The following is a 16747-nucleotide window of genomic DNA, read 5'->3' on the forward strand; positions in this document are numbered from 1 at the left end:
GGACATCACACCAAACAAACCGGAACTTAAATGGATACCTACCCTTTTAATCATTTTCATTGCAAGTCCCTTACCTTTGGATCAGTAATTTTAAAATTTTTGGGAATTTGAAATGTCTAAAATTTGAATTGCTTTGATTTTATTTTTCTTTCCTTTTCAAATACTTTGTTTGGATAAATCAATTCAAATTTATTCAATTTAAAATTCTTTATTTGAATAGGACAATTCAATTTCTTCCATATGCAAAATTTTAAATTTATATTTTAAATAGATGAAATTTTAATATTAAACTTTATAGAAAACAAACACAATCTAATTTTGAAATATTAATTAAAAAATATTTTTTAATTTTTAATAATTTAAAAATATAAAATATTGATAATTTTAACTAGGCTTGTTTGTCTGACCACAATAAGTGATGTTTTTAAACGGACATTAACCAAGACTATTTTTAGGTCGACATCAAATAGGGTTTTTTTGTCAAAGTATGCTGGAAATATTTGTCAGCTGACATCAGCGGGGACTATTTTTTGGCTGACATCAGTTGAGTCTATATTTCAGCTGATGTTGACTAGGTTTTTTTACCAACGTTGGCTAAGGTTTGTTTGGCCGACACCAGTTAGGGTCTCTTCAAACAACATTGACCAAGGCTACTTTTAGCCAATGCCGGCCTAAAAAATCCTAGCAGGCGTTGACAAAAAAACCTACCCAATATCGGCTAAAAAATAGTTTGGTCAATGCCAACCAATAGAACCTACTCAATGTCGGCCAAAAAACATCATTGGTCAATGTTGGCCGAAAAATCCCTAATCGAAGTTGGCTAAAAAATAACTTTGACCAATGTCGGACAAAAAACCATATCCAACATCGGCTATAAAATAGTCTTGGTTGATGTTGGCTAAAAAATAGCTCTAACCAATGTCAACCGAAAAAACTTTAGTGGATGTTGACTGTAAGAACCTAGTCGATGTCGACTAAAAATAGTCATGCTCGATGTTGGTCAAAAATACCTAGCTGGTGTTAGCAGAAAAAACCTTAGCTAACATCAACCAAAAAAACCTAGCTAATGTGGTTAAGAAATAATTCTGACTAATGTCAGGCAAAAAACCCTAGTCGATGTCAGTAAAAAAAATCCTAATCAACGTCAGCTAAGAAAATCTAGTTGACATCAGCCAAAACACCATAGCTAACATCGGCTGAAAAATAACCCTAGCCGATATTGGCTAAAAAATAGTTTTGGCTGATGTTGGCTGAAAAAACCTAGCTGACATTGGCTGAAAAAACCTAGCTGACATTGGCTGAAAAACCCTAGCATGTGTCTACTCAAAAGTTAGCGATGACTGATGTCAGTAGAAAAAAATGTAGCTAACATCAGCCAAAAAAATCATTGGTTAACATCAACTGAAAAAACCTAGATGACAACGGCCAAAAAAATCTTTGGCCGACGTCAGCAAAAAAATTCTCATGATTGACGTCAGTGAAAAAATAACCTTAACCAACATCATCTAAAAAAATCTTAGCCGATATCGACAAAAAATAACTTTGGTTCACATCATACAAAAAATTATGATCGAAAAAACCTCGGCCAACGTCAATGAAAAACAATTTATGTCGATGTCGGCTGTAAAAACTTTGGTTACCCATAGTTGCGAGTGTTGAGCGAAAAAGAGTCGCGAGTAAGAACGTGAGTTAGAGTGAGCATCTCCGAAAAAAAAATTTCAAATTTTATATTTTTTTGAAAAAAATTAAAATCTCATTGTTTTAGTCAATCAAAATGATTCATAAAAATACCAAAAATTAAATATTCTATTCAAACAAGCTATTTTATCATAAATCATTTTAAATTCCTTAAAAAAAAAATTCTCCTACTAAATTGCTCTATCCAAACAAGTTAATTTTATACGAGTCAATCCCTTCTTCAATCATTGAGATGACTTAAAATATTCAAAAGAAAAATTTCACAAAAGAAAAATGTCCTAACATATTACAAAAATCCTGTTATAAAAAATAATCGTTGATAAAACTGTAACACTGTACTTAACTACGTTTCCTGCCGCCAACTTTGGGATATTCTAGAAATGATATTATTTGGTCCAAAAATGATAATTAGATACTTTTGCTATGTTCAGAATTACTTTTAAGTTGTGTGTGTTAAGGAGTCATTGACATCTCAGTGACATGTCACAATTTGCAAGATTTTTAACTGAGGGGGAAAAGGCTACCAGAAAACAAGAAAATAACGACAAAGGGATGGTAACAAATTTTAAATTCATCCATGACCATGAATATTTATACAGACTGGAGCTGCTGAAAGTGATGTTATTCTCCAAATTAATTTGAGCACCTTCCATTCATTAATAAGTAATAACTAACATATAAAAAGCACATAATGCAAAGATATATGAGAACAACATCTACAGAAAACTCAAGTCATCAACTGATAACTTTACTTCCACAAAAGTGCACAAAGACTAATGCAAACACTGCTGACTTGCAAATGGTGGATAGGGGAATCCCGTATTTTCCTCTAGCAAACAGTCCTTTAAAATATGGCCAGTAGCACACTACCAAATACGTACTACAGATGAATTCCCCAAGTCCACTCCCATTACCACTATGATTTGGTTGCAACCCCCAAAACTTGATCAACATTGCTGTCAAATGCACCAACAAAATGGTCGTGCCTACCACAAAAACTGGAGACTCGTCGAACGTGAACCTTCCAGCATCTGCATTGTTTCCATCAGCACCAGAAGTTGATTGTTCCTTCTCTGTTATTTCAAAGACAGTATCTGATATCCCTGATAGCTTGAGCACAGCACTCAAAAATCCAACAAACCATGCAGTGGTGGTTCTAATTATGCACATTCTCTGATTGTTCCACCAATGTCTCATGGACAACCCAATTGTAAGGTACTCTAATAGAGTATGTGCGTTGTAAATCACAAATAGAGCAATTGGAATCCAAAGGCCAAGTCCCTGGAACAAAAACAAAGTGATTCCTTGGTAATTTGTATTGTCTAGCATATATACAACATTGCCATTAAAATTGGATTGTAATTTGAGTCTAACCTTAGGAAAGATATTGGTGTTGGTAATTATGCAGTATTCAAGTAGAGCAACATAGCAAACTAGGAAGAAAGCACGCAAACCCCAATTGGTAAGCCAAAAATAAGACAAGCCTGCCCTGAATTGGATCTTACCAAAGAGCATGCCCATGAGAGGAGAATGCTTCCCAAAAAAGACAACAGTGAGGCCTGAGGCCCATCTCTTTTGTTGTACCATTGTAGTGAGTAATCCTCCAGGAGCACATCCTGTGAAGGCAATTGGATCTGGTGTACAGCACTCTGATCTCCAACCTCTTCTTTGAATATTCAACCCGGTTGGCACATCTTCTGAGATTGATCCATACAGCCACCCCATCTAGAGTTCCCAAAAATCCTCAAAACTAATTAACAACATTCTGTTCTTGAGAAAATAGTTAAAATATACTTATTTCTGTTCCATACCTGTTTACCCCAGAAAGTGTCATCTTCATATTCACAATTAGCAACTTGGGTTGCTGCCTCAATAAAGTTGGAAGGAGTGATATCATTAGCAGAATATGCATTCCCTCCCAAGGCATGAGCTGCTGATTTGATAAACTCCTTTGAACTTCCAAATTGTCGTATTAATATCTTTTCTTCTAATTTTCCTGTGGAAGATACAACAATTCAAGTGTCTTGGATAATACTATATAGGAGTCGACTACTAAGGATTTGTTTAGATACAAGCCAGAAATGCTTTTGAGAGTTTCTTGACCGAAAATATAGGACTTTTCAATAGAAAAACTCTTAAGAACACTTGTAGCCTTGTATCCAAACGGACTCTAATACTATCCTGATATCATATTGTTGAACTACACGATATATTATTTTGATTGTTTGTATTAAATCTTGTTAAAATTAAACAACTATAAATATTTGATCAAATGCTTCTTATTTTCATATCTTCTTAAAATATATGTATTATTTTATAAATATGATCGATATGATAAGAATTCTTAATCCGAAGTAGATTTTTCAATATATATATATATATATATCAGAAAATTTGTAGTATTCGAGTAAGAGAAAGACCTTTTCTCCCGCTTTCAATTTCATGAGGATAAAGACCATAAATAGCATTTCTTCTATGGAAGGTGTTTGTTCCCCCATAGAAAGGTCCTTGAAGTCCTGCCATGCCCCGTATAATGTACTACATAAGACAAAACAAGAAAAATGTTAGTTTACATAGCTGCTTAGTTCATAAATTTTACCAGTGAAGAGTAAACTTAGAAGTAAGAACTTCTTTAAAGCTGAAAAAACACCTCAAATGCAATCACCCACTGATTTCCAAAAGGGTCATCTTTTATTCCATCGTAGAATTGTTGGAAACATTGAACGAACGCAACTTCTTTTCCTCTTTGTGAATCCATCAAAATGCACAAAGCGTGTTGAACAATCTTGGGATTGTTCACAAACATGTCACAGTCTACGTTCAACATAAAGGGAGCATTGGTCATCAACCCGGAGACCCTTGTCTGCACATATTAGTTATTAAGAAAGATAAGAATGGATTTGAGTCATTATTTCAAAATAAATTTGGGGTTAACTTGAAAGAATGAGAATCAAAATTTCATGAACTATATATCAGTTAACAAACTTACCAAGACATTCATGGCTCCGGCTTTGTAATTATGATGATACTGGGGACGCTTCTCTCTGGATGCATAAATTAAGTGAGGCAACCCATCAAAAATACCATCCTTGTTCTCAATTATAACCTGCCAATTTGTAACGCAAGTAGGTGCTTTCTTGTTCATTTTTCAAACGTGCAAGAACCAGAACTTTGACAGGAACAAGGGTTAGAAAGATTATTTTCCTTATAATTTGACTTTCTATGAATTTGGAAGCTAGAAATGAATGGAAGAGAACTAAAATAGGCAATTTAAATAGAAAAGAATGCAAACTAGAGTTGGTAGTGTTAATAGATCTATGGAAGAGGAGATGTAGCACTTCTGACGTGTTAACTTATTTTAGAATTTAGAATTTAGAAGTTAAGATCGGTTAAATAGTTTGAGGAAATATTTTTACTTATACTTTTTCTGTTTATTATAATGATAAACATGGAGATGTTACTCTATTTTTTCTTTGATTTTTATTTTGAAAGTTCTCTGAGTATAATTTTTATGCATTACTGTCACTGCCAACTAATTAGGAATCATGATATACTTGTCACCTTAATGATGCTTGGATGATTTCTTTGATCTGTATTTGAGAAAACTGCAAATTCTCCATCAAGTTGGAATGAAATTGTTTTGCATGTCACCTCTTCAATTTTACGGCTAAGGTTTTCATACATATCCTGCAAAATACAAAACGCAAATCATTTTGCTTTTCATGGTCAGGGTATTTGGCAGTTTGAACATATATAGTATTCGACTATTCGGTGCTTATCTCATAGTTTATCAGTTTTTGTCCGTTAATTTAGGAGACAGGACTACAGTCTACTGGAGACTATTTTGGATTGTTAATTTGTCAATTAATGCAGGGCAAGGTTGTCGTACTTATACTCACCTTCATTTGTAGCCATTCTTGTTTGAATTCAAGTGACTCTTCACTTTTGTTAGTGGCAACATCAGAGAAGTATCTGAAGGGTGCTCTGACCTGCACGTTGTACTTCTTACAGAAAGGTACCCAAAACTTAGCGAATTTGGAGGCTTCCACAAGGGCATAAAAAGTAAGAGGGGAACAGCCATCATCAGAAACATAGCAAGCTAACTTGTTAGCTGGATAATCAAGCGCTAGAAGAGACAAAACAGTGTTGACTGTGATGATTGGTGGTTCTAGTATAGGATTTGCTGTTGTCACAAGCAAGTCCACTGGTGGAAGCTCAGATACCCTATTGATTGAGATAAACAAAAAAAAAAAAAAAAAAAGAATGTAAAAGCACGTTTAATAATCATATGCCATGCCACTATAAACCAAGAAAAAGCATTTAGTAACTTACAACTTTAGCTAGTGCTAGTATAACAAGGGATAGAGTTAGTGTTCATGTGAATATATAGGGAATCAAATTCACAAAAGCTTGATTTATCAAAGGAACAACAAACATCGTACCATTGCAAGAGACGATCTGGGTGGGTTATGGTTACTGCAGGACTCCACTTGGAGTTGAGAATCACTATCCAAGTGAAGGTGAACCAAGATTCGCATAACAAAGCAAGGAACCATGGAAAAGTGAAGCTATTGGATGATAAAACACGGTAATTTAGAAGCAAGAGTAGGAGGAATAGAATCAAGGTGTCTATCACTCTTTGTAATCTGCGCTTGAGCCAAACTTTTTCATAGAGAGGGAGGTCATGCCCTTGGTTGGCCATTGAACAGATCCTAAGAGACTAGAACAGTTGCACTATTATTTGTTGTCAAGGGATTTGAAAACAGAAAAGTTGTGAAATAATTGGTGTTGAGAGGATCAGAAAAAGACTAGACTCCTTTGTGGACAGAGTATAAATCGAATAAACAATTTTTTTACCTAGAAATAACTGATTGGTTAAGTTATTGCCCTTCCAAACAACAAAAGAAATATGGATTGATGATGTCACTTACACAGTTACACTAGTTATAGCAATGTGAAAGGAGTTCTGACAGAACGTGATCAAGTTATACATTCTATTAAAAGTGAAATTAACCTATGAAAAGAAAACATTTCAAAATCCTAGCAATGATCGGTATTTAAAAAGTACTATTTTGCCTAGAAACGATGATCGTTGCCACTTACCTGTTTTGGTTTTTGTTTTCATTTTCTTTTCTCGGGTAGGCAAGGATCTACTACCACTACAAGCAATATTTCAAATGTCAACAACGTTGTTCCGGGTACTTCTCCCATGTAAAATTTATATAAACTACTTGTACCTTTCTTTGGCTTGTCTTATTGAGCTACTTTTTAGTTGTTTGTTACCACCTGATTGGGATCCTTACCTGAGTATGTACAATCAAGGATGTTACATAGCTTCTCTATAATTTGCACAATGGCCAATCAAAACACTCTATGAATATCTAGGCTCTAGAGTTCGCAATATCTTAAACTGAGCATTGTCATTGTATTGACCGATTTTTTTTAAAGAAAATGACGGTAAATAAATAGCAATAACTTAAACGTGGGATTATTCTGTACAAATTTTTTATATATTGATGGGTTAGGTATGGTCTCCAATCGAATTCACTAATTGGAGGTGCTATAAAAGTTCATCTTTTTATGTGCAAGAGCTCGAGGCATAGACCGCCATAAAATTAAGAAAACAACGACATTTGGTCAGAGATTTCAAATTCATTGGAATACTGTTCATGTAGGAGCTGCTGAAAGTGATAGCATTCTCCCCAAATTATTTGTCACCTTTCATTCACTAATAACTAACGGATAATAAGAACAGAATACAAAGAAATATGAGAACAATATATACTGAAAATTCAAGTCATCCACTGATGGCATTACTTCTACAAAAGTGCACAAAGACTAATGCAAAGACCACTGACTTGCACATGGTGGAAAAGGGAATCCCATATTTTCCTCTGCCAAACAGCCCTTTAAAATATGGCCAGTAGCACATTACCAAATACGTACTACAGATGAACTCCCCTAGTCCACTCCCATTCTCACTATGAGTTGGTTGCAACCCCCAAAACTTGATCAACATTGCTGTCAAATGCACCAACAAAATGGTCGTGCCTACCACAAAAACTGGAGACTCATCGAACGTGAACCTTCCAGCATCTGCATTGTTTCCATCAGAACCAGAAGTTGATTGTTCCTTCTCTGTTATTTCAAAGACAGTATCTGATATCCCTGATAGCTTAAGCATAGCACTCAAAAATCCAATAAACCATGCAGTTGTGGTTGTTACTAAGCTCATTCTCTGATTGTTCCACCAATATCGAATTGACAACCCAATTCTAAGGTACTCTAAAAGAGTATGTAGATTGTAAATCACTAAAAGAGCAATTGGAATCCATAAGCCAGGTCCCTGGAATAATAATACAAAAAAAATGATTATACTAACCTCCGAATTCATGAGATTGAATCATTTATAATGTGAATTATAACCTTGCGAACAAAACTGGATATAATAGGATCTAACCTTGGGAAAGATATTGGTGTTGGTAATTATGCAATATGCTGGTAGAGCAGCATAGCAAACTTGGAATGGACCTCTTGAGCCCCAATTGGTAAGCCAAAAATAAGACAAGCCAGCCCTGAATTGGATCTTACCAAAGAGCATTCCCATAACAGGAGAATGCTTTCCAAAGAAGACAACAGTGAGGCCTGAGGCCCATCTTTTTTGTTGTACCATTGTAGAGATAAATCCTCTAGGAGCACACCCTGTGAAGGGAATTGGATCTGGTGTACAACACTCTGATCTCCAACCTCTTCTATGAATATTCAACCCGGTTGGTACATCTTCTGAGATTGATCCATACAACCAGCCAATCTAAAGTTCTCCAAATCCACTAAGCTAGTTAGCAATATTTAAATTTTGCAAAAGAAATTGTTTGAAAAATAAAATTATTTATGTTGTATACCTTTTTACCCCAGAATGTACCACATTCATACCCACATCTAGCAACTTGGATTGCTGCCTCAATAAAATTCGAAGGACTGATATCTTTGGGAAGGTATGCTTTCCCATCCAACGCAACAGCTGCTGATTTGACAAACTCCTTTGAACTTCCAAATTGTTGTATCAATATCTTTTCTCCTAATTTTTCATCTAAAGGTATAAAATAAACAATATATCATATAAATATAACTTCTTATACCACATTGCAAAATTTTGAATCATGAAGATGTATAATGAATGAGAGATTGTGTATTTATGAGAGGGCAACAAGACCTTCTCTTCCATTTTCCATTTCATGAGGATAAAGACCGTAAATAGCATTTCTTCTATGGAAGGTGTTTGTTCCTCCATAGTATGGTCCCTGAAGTCCTGCCATGCCCCGTATTATGTACTGCATTAGATATAAAACAAGAAAATGTTAATTTCCAAAGCTCCTTTGTTCATTAAATTTACTGGTGAAGAGAAAGCTTGGAGCTTTATTTAAAGTTTAAAAAAAAAAAAAACACCTCATAGGCAGCCACCCACTGATTTCCAAAAGGGTCATCTTTTATTCCATCGTAGAATTGCTGGAAACATTGAACAAAAGCAACTTCTTTCCCACTCTTGGAATCCATCAAAATGCACATAGCATGCAGGACAAACTTGGGATTGTTCACAACCATGTCACAGTCTACATTCAACATGAAGGGAGCATTGGTCATCAACCCAGAGACTCTTGTCTGCACATATTAAGTTAAGAAGGATGAGAAAGGAAATGTGAGTCATCAATTCAAAATAAATTTGTGGTTTGATACTTTGATCAATTACTTTTGTAAGAATCAGAATCAGAGTTCCACGGACAAAACGTTAGTTAGAAACATACCAACACATTCATAGCTCCTGCTTTGTAATTATGTGAATGATTTGGCTTCTTCTCTCTGGATATGTATATCAGGTAAGGCAACCCATCCGAAAGAACATCCTTATTCTCCAATATAACCTGCCCGCATGCATTGGAAAAGAAGTATAGTTTGTGAATTGTGACGTATTTATGTATTTATATAATTACATATAATCCTGAATTTGTTAATTGCAAGCTTAAAAGTGTTACAATATGCAACAAATGGTGTTAGATGCATGAATTTTTTTTACTACTGTATTGTTACCTTAATTATGCTTGGATGATTTATTTGCTCTGTATTTGAGAAAACTGCGAATTCTCCATCAAGTTCTAATGGAATTTGTTTTCGGGTCACATCTTCAATATTTTGTCGAAGGTTGTCATACATATCCTGCAATGACAGAACATTTTGCGGCTCATGGTCCAGTCCAATCACTTGGAATGTCGAACATATCCCTATTACCTTGACCACCAAGATCCTATTAATCTCAACAGATACATAGTCAAATATTATTACTTTTTTTAATTAAAAAATTTGACTGTGTCCTATTGTGATTAATTATGACCATAAACACGTGGTAATATGAAACTGATAATTTCTCGTTACCTTGCGAGACTATATGGGATATGGATGTCTCAAACATTGTAGGGAAATTTTATTGTACTTACCTTCATTTGTGACCATTCTTGCTTGAAATCTGGGGAGTCATCACTCTTGGTAGTGGCAACATTAGAGAAGTATCTGAAGGGTGCTCTCACTTGTACATTGTACTTTTTACAGAAAGGTATCCAAAGCTTAGCGAATTTGGAGGCTTCAACAAGGGCATAGAAAGTAAAAGGAGAACAACCATCATCGGAAACATAGCAAGCTAACTTGTTAGCTGGATAGTCAAGTGCTAGAAGAGACAAGACAGTGTTGGCTGTGATGATGGGTGGTTCAAGTACAGGATCTGCTGTTGTCACAAACAAGTCTACTCGTGGAAGCTCAGGTACCCTGTTGGTGAAGTGTGAAAATTCATATATAGTTGTAAGTAATGTTTCTAATAAGCAAGAAGAAGCATTTAACAATAAGCTACGACTTTGGTTATTATCATTAGGACTAGAACTTTAGCTTTGTGTTACATACCGTTGCAAGAGACGATCTGGGTGGGTTATGGTTACTGCAGGACTCCACTTGGCGTTGAGAATCACAATCCAAGTGAAGGTGAACCAAGATTCACATAAGAAAGCAAGGAACCATGGGAAAGTGAAGTTGTTGGATGAGAAAATTCGGTAACTAAGAAGCAATAGGAGGAGAACTAAAATGAAGGTGTCCATCACTCTTTGAAATGTTCGCTTGAACCAAATTTTTTCGTAGAAAGGGAGATCAAATCCTTGGTTGGCCATGGAGCAAAATCAAGAGACTGGAAAGGTTGCACCTTTACTATTTGTGTTGCCAAAGGATTGAAAATGAAGCGCACGGTTTCATTTTTTTTAATATATATAATAATAATAATAACCAGTCCCTTAATTTTATAACCACCCGAAACCTCCTGGGTTTTCTAACCACTCGAAACCCCCTTTAGTTTTATAACCAAAAGAACCCCCTATTTTCAAATTTCCTCTTCTTTCTCAATAATCCTCCCCCATCTCTAAAATCCTATCTCTTCTTCTCAAATTTTCATTTCTCAACCTTTCACTCATATCCTTTCATTGTTTTAAAATTTATCAAGTTTATTGCATCCTTGTATCATTCCCAAGCACAAGAATATGATTGGAGAAAAATAGAACATCATTCATTTCCTTAAAATTTCTATTTGATTTCTTAAAGATAAAAATTTATAACTCGTTGTGTTAGATGAGTATTTTATAGCATTGTTTAGTATGGGTTGTGTGAAGAGGGTTAGAAACTAAGTATTAGGGATTATTGTAGTTTCCTCAAAACCTTAGGTTCACTAAATTTGGGAATTTTGTCTAATCTCTTGTTTTCTTATTTTAAATGCTTAGATCCTGTGGAAAATATGGTGATTGATCCTCCCAAGAGCATTGAAATGTGTTGATTGCGTTCTTTTGTGTGAGTAACTAATTTACTTAAGCGGCATTTTTTTTATAAAGTTCTTTTAGGAGAAACAAGTAAACTTCAAAATATATATATTCTTTTGTGATCTTTGAAATTTTAGGAGTACTTGAGAATAAAGGAAAAATATTTATTTTCGTTTGATTGGAATTTATTTTGAGATTTTGATAAGATATATAAGAATGAATGTTGGATTATTAGTTTATTTTATTTATTATGAGTTCATGATTGATTGTCGTTCGCTACAACGAAGAGATAATGTAGCTTATGAGTCAATTACTCATAGTATATTTATATTTGTCGTTTACTACAACGAAAAGATAATGTAGCCTAAGAATCAATTTCTCATAGTATATTTATATTTGTTGTTTATTACAACGAAGAGATAATGTAGCCTATGAGTTAATTACTCAGAGTATATTTACATTTTTCGTTCACTACAACGAAGATATAATGCAGCCTACGAGTTAAATGTCGTAGTTCTATAATTACCGTTCACCCCAACGAAGAGATAATGGGGTCTATGTGCATATAGTGGAATGAAAGTTTGATTATAAAGTTATTATTCTTGAATACATGTTGTTCTAAAATTTTTCAAGAGAGTACACAATAGATTCTAAAAACAAGTTGCATTTTTTTTCTTTATTTAATGTTATTTAAATTCCTTTTGGATGTTAAGACTCGTGCGATGTTGTGTTCTCCTTTTTGTCCGTTTTGTATTTTATGCTCTCACTAAATCTTTGTGATTTATCTCCTTATTTTATTTTATTTTCTCATATACACAAATAGTGGAGTAGCTAACTTTCTAAGATTTGCTAACCCATGAATTTGATTATCTTTTGGTAGGCCTCCATTGCGATGGATAGTTTTTTTTTTCTACTAGTATAATGCAACTATAGGGATAAGGGTAGTAATAGATTTAGAGAGAATTCTTTTATTTTTAAATTTAAATGATCCTCTCCTACAAATACGTTGATGATGTTTTGAGACACTTTGATGATTAGTAATTATGACCAACATCACTATTAGTTGATATGTTGGACAATATGTTAAGGGTTTGTGTTGAAAAGAGGCATTGATATATAATTGTTGGATATATATATATATTAGTTTGTTTGGATATACTATATATTTTTTTACATATCATTTAATATAGGATAAACTAGCCAGACTAAGAAAATTATAATTTTTGCACCGATTATGGTCCAAGAGCGGGTTGTGGCAAAAAAATCCCCAAGAATTAATAGTAGTAATTAAATCTACTATATAATGTGCAGTATTGAGAGAAATTGAATCTGATTAGACTTGTATATATATATAAGGCCTAAATATTTTTTTCTAATTTTTTATTTTTTATTTTTTAAAATTATTTTTTATTCTAGTTCTTACAAATTTTTTTATTTTATTTTTAGTTCTTTTAAAATATTTTAGAAAACACTTTAAACAGTAAAAAAAATATTATTTAAGGTGTTATAAAGATGAAAAATTAAATAAATATAATTTATAAGGACTAAAAATAAAAAATAATTTAAAAAAATAAATTAAATTATAAAAACTAAAAAAATATGTAAGTTTATAAATAACAATATTATACCAAGAAATAATTGATTTATGATGTCACTTACATTAACATTGAGGGTCAGGGTGAGGGAGTTCAGAATTCAGATGAAAGGTAACCAAGGTACACAGTATATATATATATATATATATATATATATATATATATATATATATATATATATATATATATATATATATAAACCTAAGAAAACATTACAAAATCCAAGCATTGGTCTTTAAAATGCTTTTGCCCTAGAAATGGTTATGTTGCCTTTTTTCTTGTTTTGATTTTCCTTTTCTTTTCTCGTTTCGGGATGGGTCTACCCCTCCCGCGATAATATGTTTCAAATGTCACCATCGTTTTGGATGTTTCTCCCATGATTTGTTTATATTATTTATATTCTTCTTAGCATAGTTTTTGAAGAAATTAATATATGATTTATATTTTGTATTTATATTTTAATTAATTCTATAACTAAAATATGTTTTGAATATCTGATAAATTATAAATTTTTATCATGGATTCTTAATAAATTTTTTTAAGTTGAATCTTTGATAATACAAAATTTTATTTTTAATTCTTGATATTTTATTTTAATCTTTAGTAAATTAAAAAATTTTACTTCTGATCCCCAATAAATTTTTTTCATTTTATATTAATTTTTTCAAAAAAAATATTTAATAAGAACTAATATCAAATAATTTACGTAGGAACAAAAATAAAAAAATTAAAAAATAAAAAAATTAAAAAGACCAAAATTTATTCCATATATTGTTTGGTTAATTCAATGACAACACTAAAAATTTCCATATATCCCAAATTTCTCCTTCTTTCATTGAAATTTTGAAATTATTTTCAATAAAAAAACAAATTTATAAATTTATCCAATAATAATAAATATAATAATAAGTTGTCCCCACTTTCTCTTTCTGTGATTGACACAATGGCCAATCAAAGTACTCTCTCTAAGTCTACATGAAATATCTGGCTCTACAGTTCACATCTTGTATGATGAATACTTAATATCTTGAGGGCGATTTTTCTTCTACCATGAAATTTGTGATGATATTCATATCATTTTAAAATGTATATTGGAATAGGATTTGGAAAGATTTAAAAAAAGAGAATTTTTTTAGGTGTTTAAGATTTTTAAATGAGTCTTATGATAGTTAATTAGAATAACTTTTATTTTTTAAGGAATGCAAACAAATCCAGTAATATTCCATTAACATTTTTTACAACTTAAAAAAATCTTTCTTGTATTTAGAAACATAAAAATTTGGATGAATTTTTTTTATAATATAAATTTAAATGAATTTCATGTAATTTTTCAATAAAAAAATATACATCAAACAATTTCATAAAAAATCTTGAGATTTTTCTAAAATTTTTTTCTCTAGTTATTCATAGTTCCTTATCTTTCTAAAAAGATAATTTAAACATTGGTATACAATACTTTATAACCAAATTTCCAATCAAGAAAAGGACTTTCATCATGCTTGGTTCAGCGAACTTCAAGTGTCGTATCATTTGAAGATTCTGTGATAGGAATACCAAATACCACGACAAATTGATTAAAAGGGGTTTCTTTTAGAAATTTATTTTTAAGAAAGGTCTGTTTTAAAACTTTTCATAGAGGGGTTCCTTTTTAAAAGCATTTTGTCAGACCTATTAGCATTTCACTAGTCTTGTTGGCGAAACAGGACACGTGGCGTGGATACCGCCAAACAGGGAATACATGGCGTGGATATTGCCATTCCTGTTGGCGAAATACTTTTGGCTGTGCGGAAATTATAAACTTTAAACGGTTGTAACTTTTTATAGAAATGTCCGTTTGAAGTCCATAATATGTCAAAACGATCGAAATTGAAGGAGAAATCTCCTAACAAATTATGAGTCTCAAACGGAAATTTCTATCAAAAGTTACAACCGTTTGAGTTTATAATTTCCGTACAACCAAAAATATTTCGCCAACAGGAATGGCGATATCCACACCACGTGTCCCCTATCTTGCCAACAGGACTGGCGGTATCCACGCCACGTGTCTTGTTTCGCCAACAGGACTGGCGAAATGCTTTCAAAAATGAATCCCCTTTGTAAAAAGTTTTAAGACAGACCTCTTTTGAGAATAAATTTCTAAAAGAAACCTCATTTGGTCAATTTGCCGAATACCAACTCACCGCACCTCAGATTGTGACATTTGTTTCCTTGCAACTTGCATGAACTAAGAAGAATAGACATTTTCTAGGGCCAAAAAGTAATTTCTATAGGATGAATTATAGTTTATTATGGCAACTGGCAAGGTTTCATAAAATTAGGATTGAGAGCAAATGCACCCAACAAAAGAATTTCACCAATTCGGTTATATGCCGCTCTCTGCTTTCGCACTGAGTTTTATATTTTTTTGGCAAATTGCTTTCGTACTGAATAATTCTTCTTTTCTGACTTATACTGCGGTGGATTGGAAGGATAGAGATTAATCCTCTAGAAAAGGATATAAACTGTTAGTATGAGGGAAAGTGAATTTTAGTAAGACATTTCCAATTCGTATTGTTCAACAAGAAGCCGTAGAAATCAGGTGTTGATATTTGGTCCTCAAAATGATAGTTGGATACTTTTGTTGTGAGCAAAACAACAATTGAGAGTGCGAAAAAGTCATTGAATCTCAACAGTGACAGTGACATATACAAGTTTTTGGAGCTGTTAGTGGGGAAAACATCAAAGAAGGTTCTTTCTTATTCACCTTTTAAGCCTAAAGGTGATGATCATTTGATATGTTTTCATCAAAATAAAAACAATAAAGAAATTAATAGAAAGGGATGCTTGGTGAAAATTTCCAAATTCACCCTTGAGTATTGCACAAGCAAGGGTTGTAGAAAGTGATGTTATTCTCCAAAATTAATTAGCACCTTTCATTCACTAATAGCTAACAGATAATAAGCACATAATGCAAAGAAATATGAGAACACTGTCTAGAGAAATTTCAATCAACTGATAGCGTTACTTCTACAAAAGTGCATAAACACTTGTGCAAACACTGCTGACTTGACAACGATGGATAGGGGAATCCCATATTTTCCTCTGGCAAACAGCCCTCTTTCAAATATGGCTAGTAACACACTGTCACATTGTTAACTCGTTAATAAGTAAATTAAATTTGTCACAAGCAAAGTACTCGAAAATTTAAGTGTCGAATCTATAAGAATTTTGTTTGTACTTAGATTGATGCAAATCCAAATTACAAACAATAAATAAGAAATTTAAAATAAAGAGATGAAGAAAGATAAACGATAAGATAAAGATTTAAAAGAAAAAAAAAGAAATAAAAGATAAAGAAGATAAAATATTTAAATTAAAAGATGATAAAGAAAAAAAAAAGATAAGATAAGAAAAGTAAAAGGCAAGAAAAATAAAAGATGAAGATAAAGAAAGATAAACTAAGGATGTGATAATATTGGTGATAATGTTGAGACCTAGTCTGCCTTATTTGTCTAAGATGTATTATTTTAGATTTTTCTCTATCAATTTACTCAATTTTTTTTCTACCCACATATGTTAAAATATTTGCCATTGATGTCTCAGGATCACAAGTCTTATTTTACCTATCTATCT

The 16747-nt window shown here is 32.6% G+C and overlaps 2 protein-coding genes across 2 annotated transcripts; both read right to left on the bottom strand.

Moving 5' to 3' along the window:
• Nucleotides 1–2251: 2251 nt before the first annotated feature.
• LOC100795671 (cellulose synthase-like protein H1) lies at nucleotides 2252–6570 on the bottom strand. The gene is made up of 9 exons (XM_003539448.5): nucleotides 6141–6570; nucleotides 5598–5922; nucleotides 5260–5385; nucleotides 4688–4804; nucleotides 4349–4561; nucleotides 4119–4236; nucleotides 3510–3694; nucleotides 3073–3423; nucleotides 2252–2979 (listed from the first exon to the last, which is right to left on the bottom strand). Exons 1-9 carry the CDS (start codon nucleotides 6398–6400, stop codon nucleotides 2434–2436), a joined length of 2241 nt encoding a protein of 746 aa, XP_003539496.1. The 5' UTR covers nucleotides 6401–6570; the 3' UTR covers nucleotides 2252–2433.
• Nucleotides 6571–7313: 743 nt separating this feature from the next.
• LOC100796197 (cellulose synthase-like protein H1) lies at nucleotides 7314–11171 on the bottom strand. The gene is made up of 9 exons (XM_003539449.5): nucleotides 10645–11171; nucleotides 10188–10512; nucleotides 9784–9909; nucleotides 9501–9617; nucleotides 9145–9357; nucleotides 8912–9029; nucleotides 8601–8788; nucleotides 8159–8509; nucleotides 7314–8044 (listed from the first exon to the last, which is right to left on the bottom strand). The coding sequence occupies exons 1-9, from the start codon at nucleotides 10902–10904 to the stop codon at nucleotides 7496–7498; spliced, it is 2247 nt and encodes a 748-aa protein (XP_003539497.1). The 5' UTR covers nucleotides 10905–11171; the 3' UTR covers nucleotides 7314–7495.
• Nucleotides 11172–16747: the final 5576 nt, after the last annotated feature.

The sequence above is a fragment of the Glycine max genome, chromosome 12 (genome assembly GCF_000004515.6).
Source record: "Glycine max cultivar Williams 82 chromosome 12, Glycine_max_v4.0, whole genome shotgun sequence".
NCBI lineage: Eukaryota > Viridiplantae > Streptophyta > Magnoliopsida > Fabales > Fabaceae > Glycine > Glycine max.

Bases quoted from the DNA above. Each gene is read 5' to 3' on its own strand.
- LOC100795671 (XM_003539448.5), bottom strand. From the start codon at position 6,400: ATGGCCAACCAAGGGCATGACCTCCCTCTCTATGAAAAAGTTTGGCTC. The intron at 5,923-6,140 runs GTACGATGTTTG...CTCAATCAATAG, and splicing joins CCAGATCGTCTCTTGCAATG to GGTATCTGAGCTTCCACCAG. The intron at 4,237-4,348 runs GTGTTTTTTCAG...TGTCTTATGTAG, and splicing joins AGTGGGTGATTGCATTTGAG to TACATTATACGGGGCATGGC.
- LOC100796197 (XM_003539449.5), bottom strand. From the start codon at position 10,904: ATGGCCAACCAAGGATTTGATCTCCCTTTCTACGAAAAAATTTGGTTC. The intron at 9,618-9,783 runs GTAACAATACAG...GCATGCGGGCAG, and splicing joins ATCATCCAAGCATAATTAAG to GTTATATTGGAGAATAAGGA. The intron at 9,030-9,144 runs GTGTTTTTTTTT...TATCTAATGCAG, and splicing joins AGTGGGTGGCTGCCTATGAG to TACATAATACGGGGCATGGC.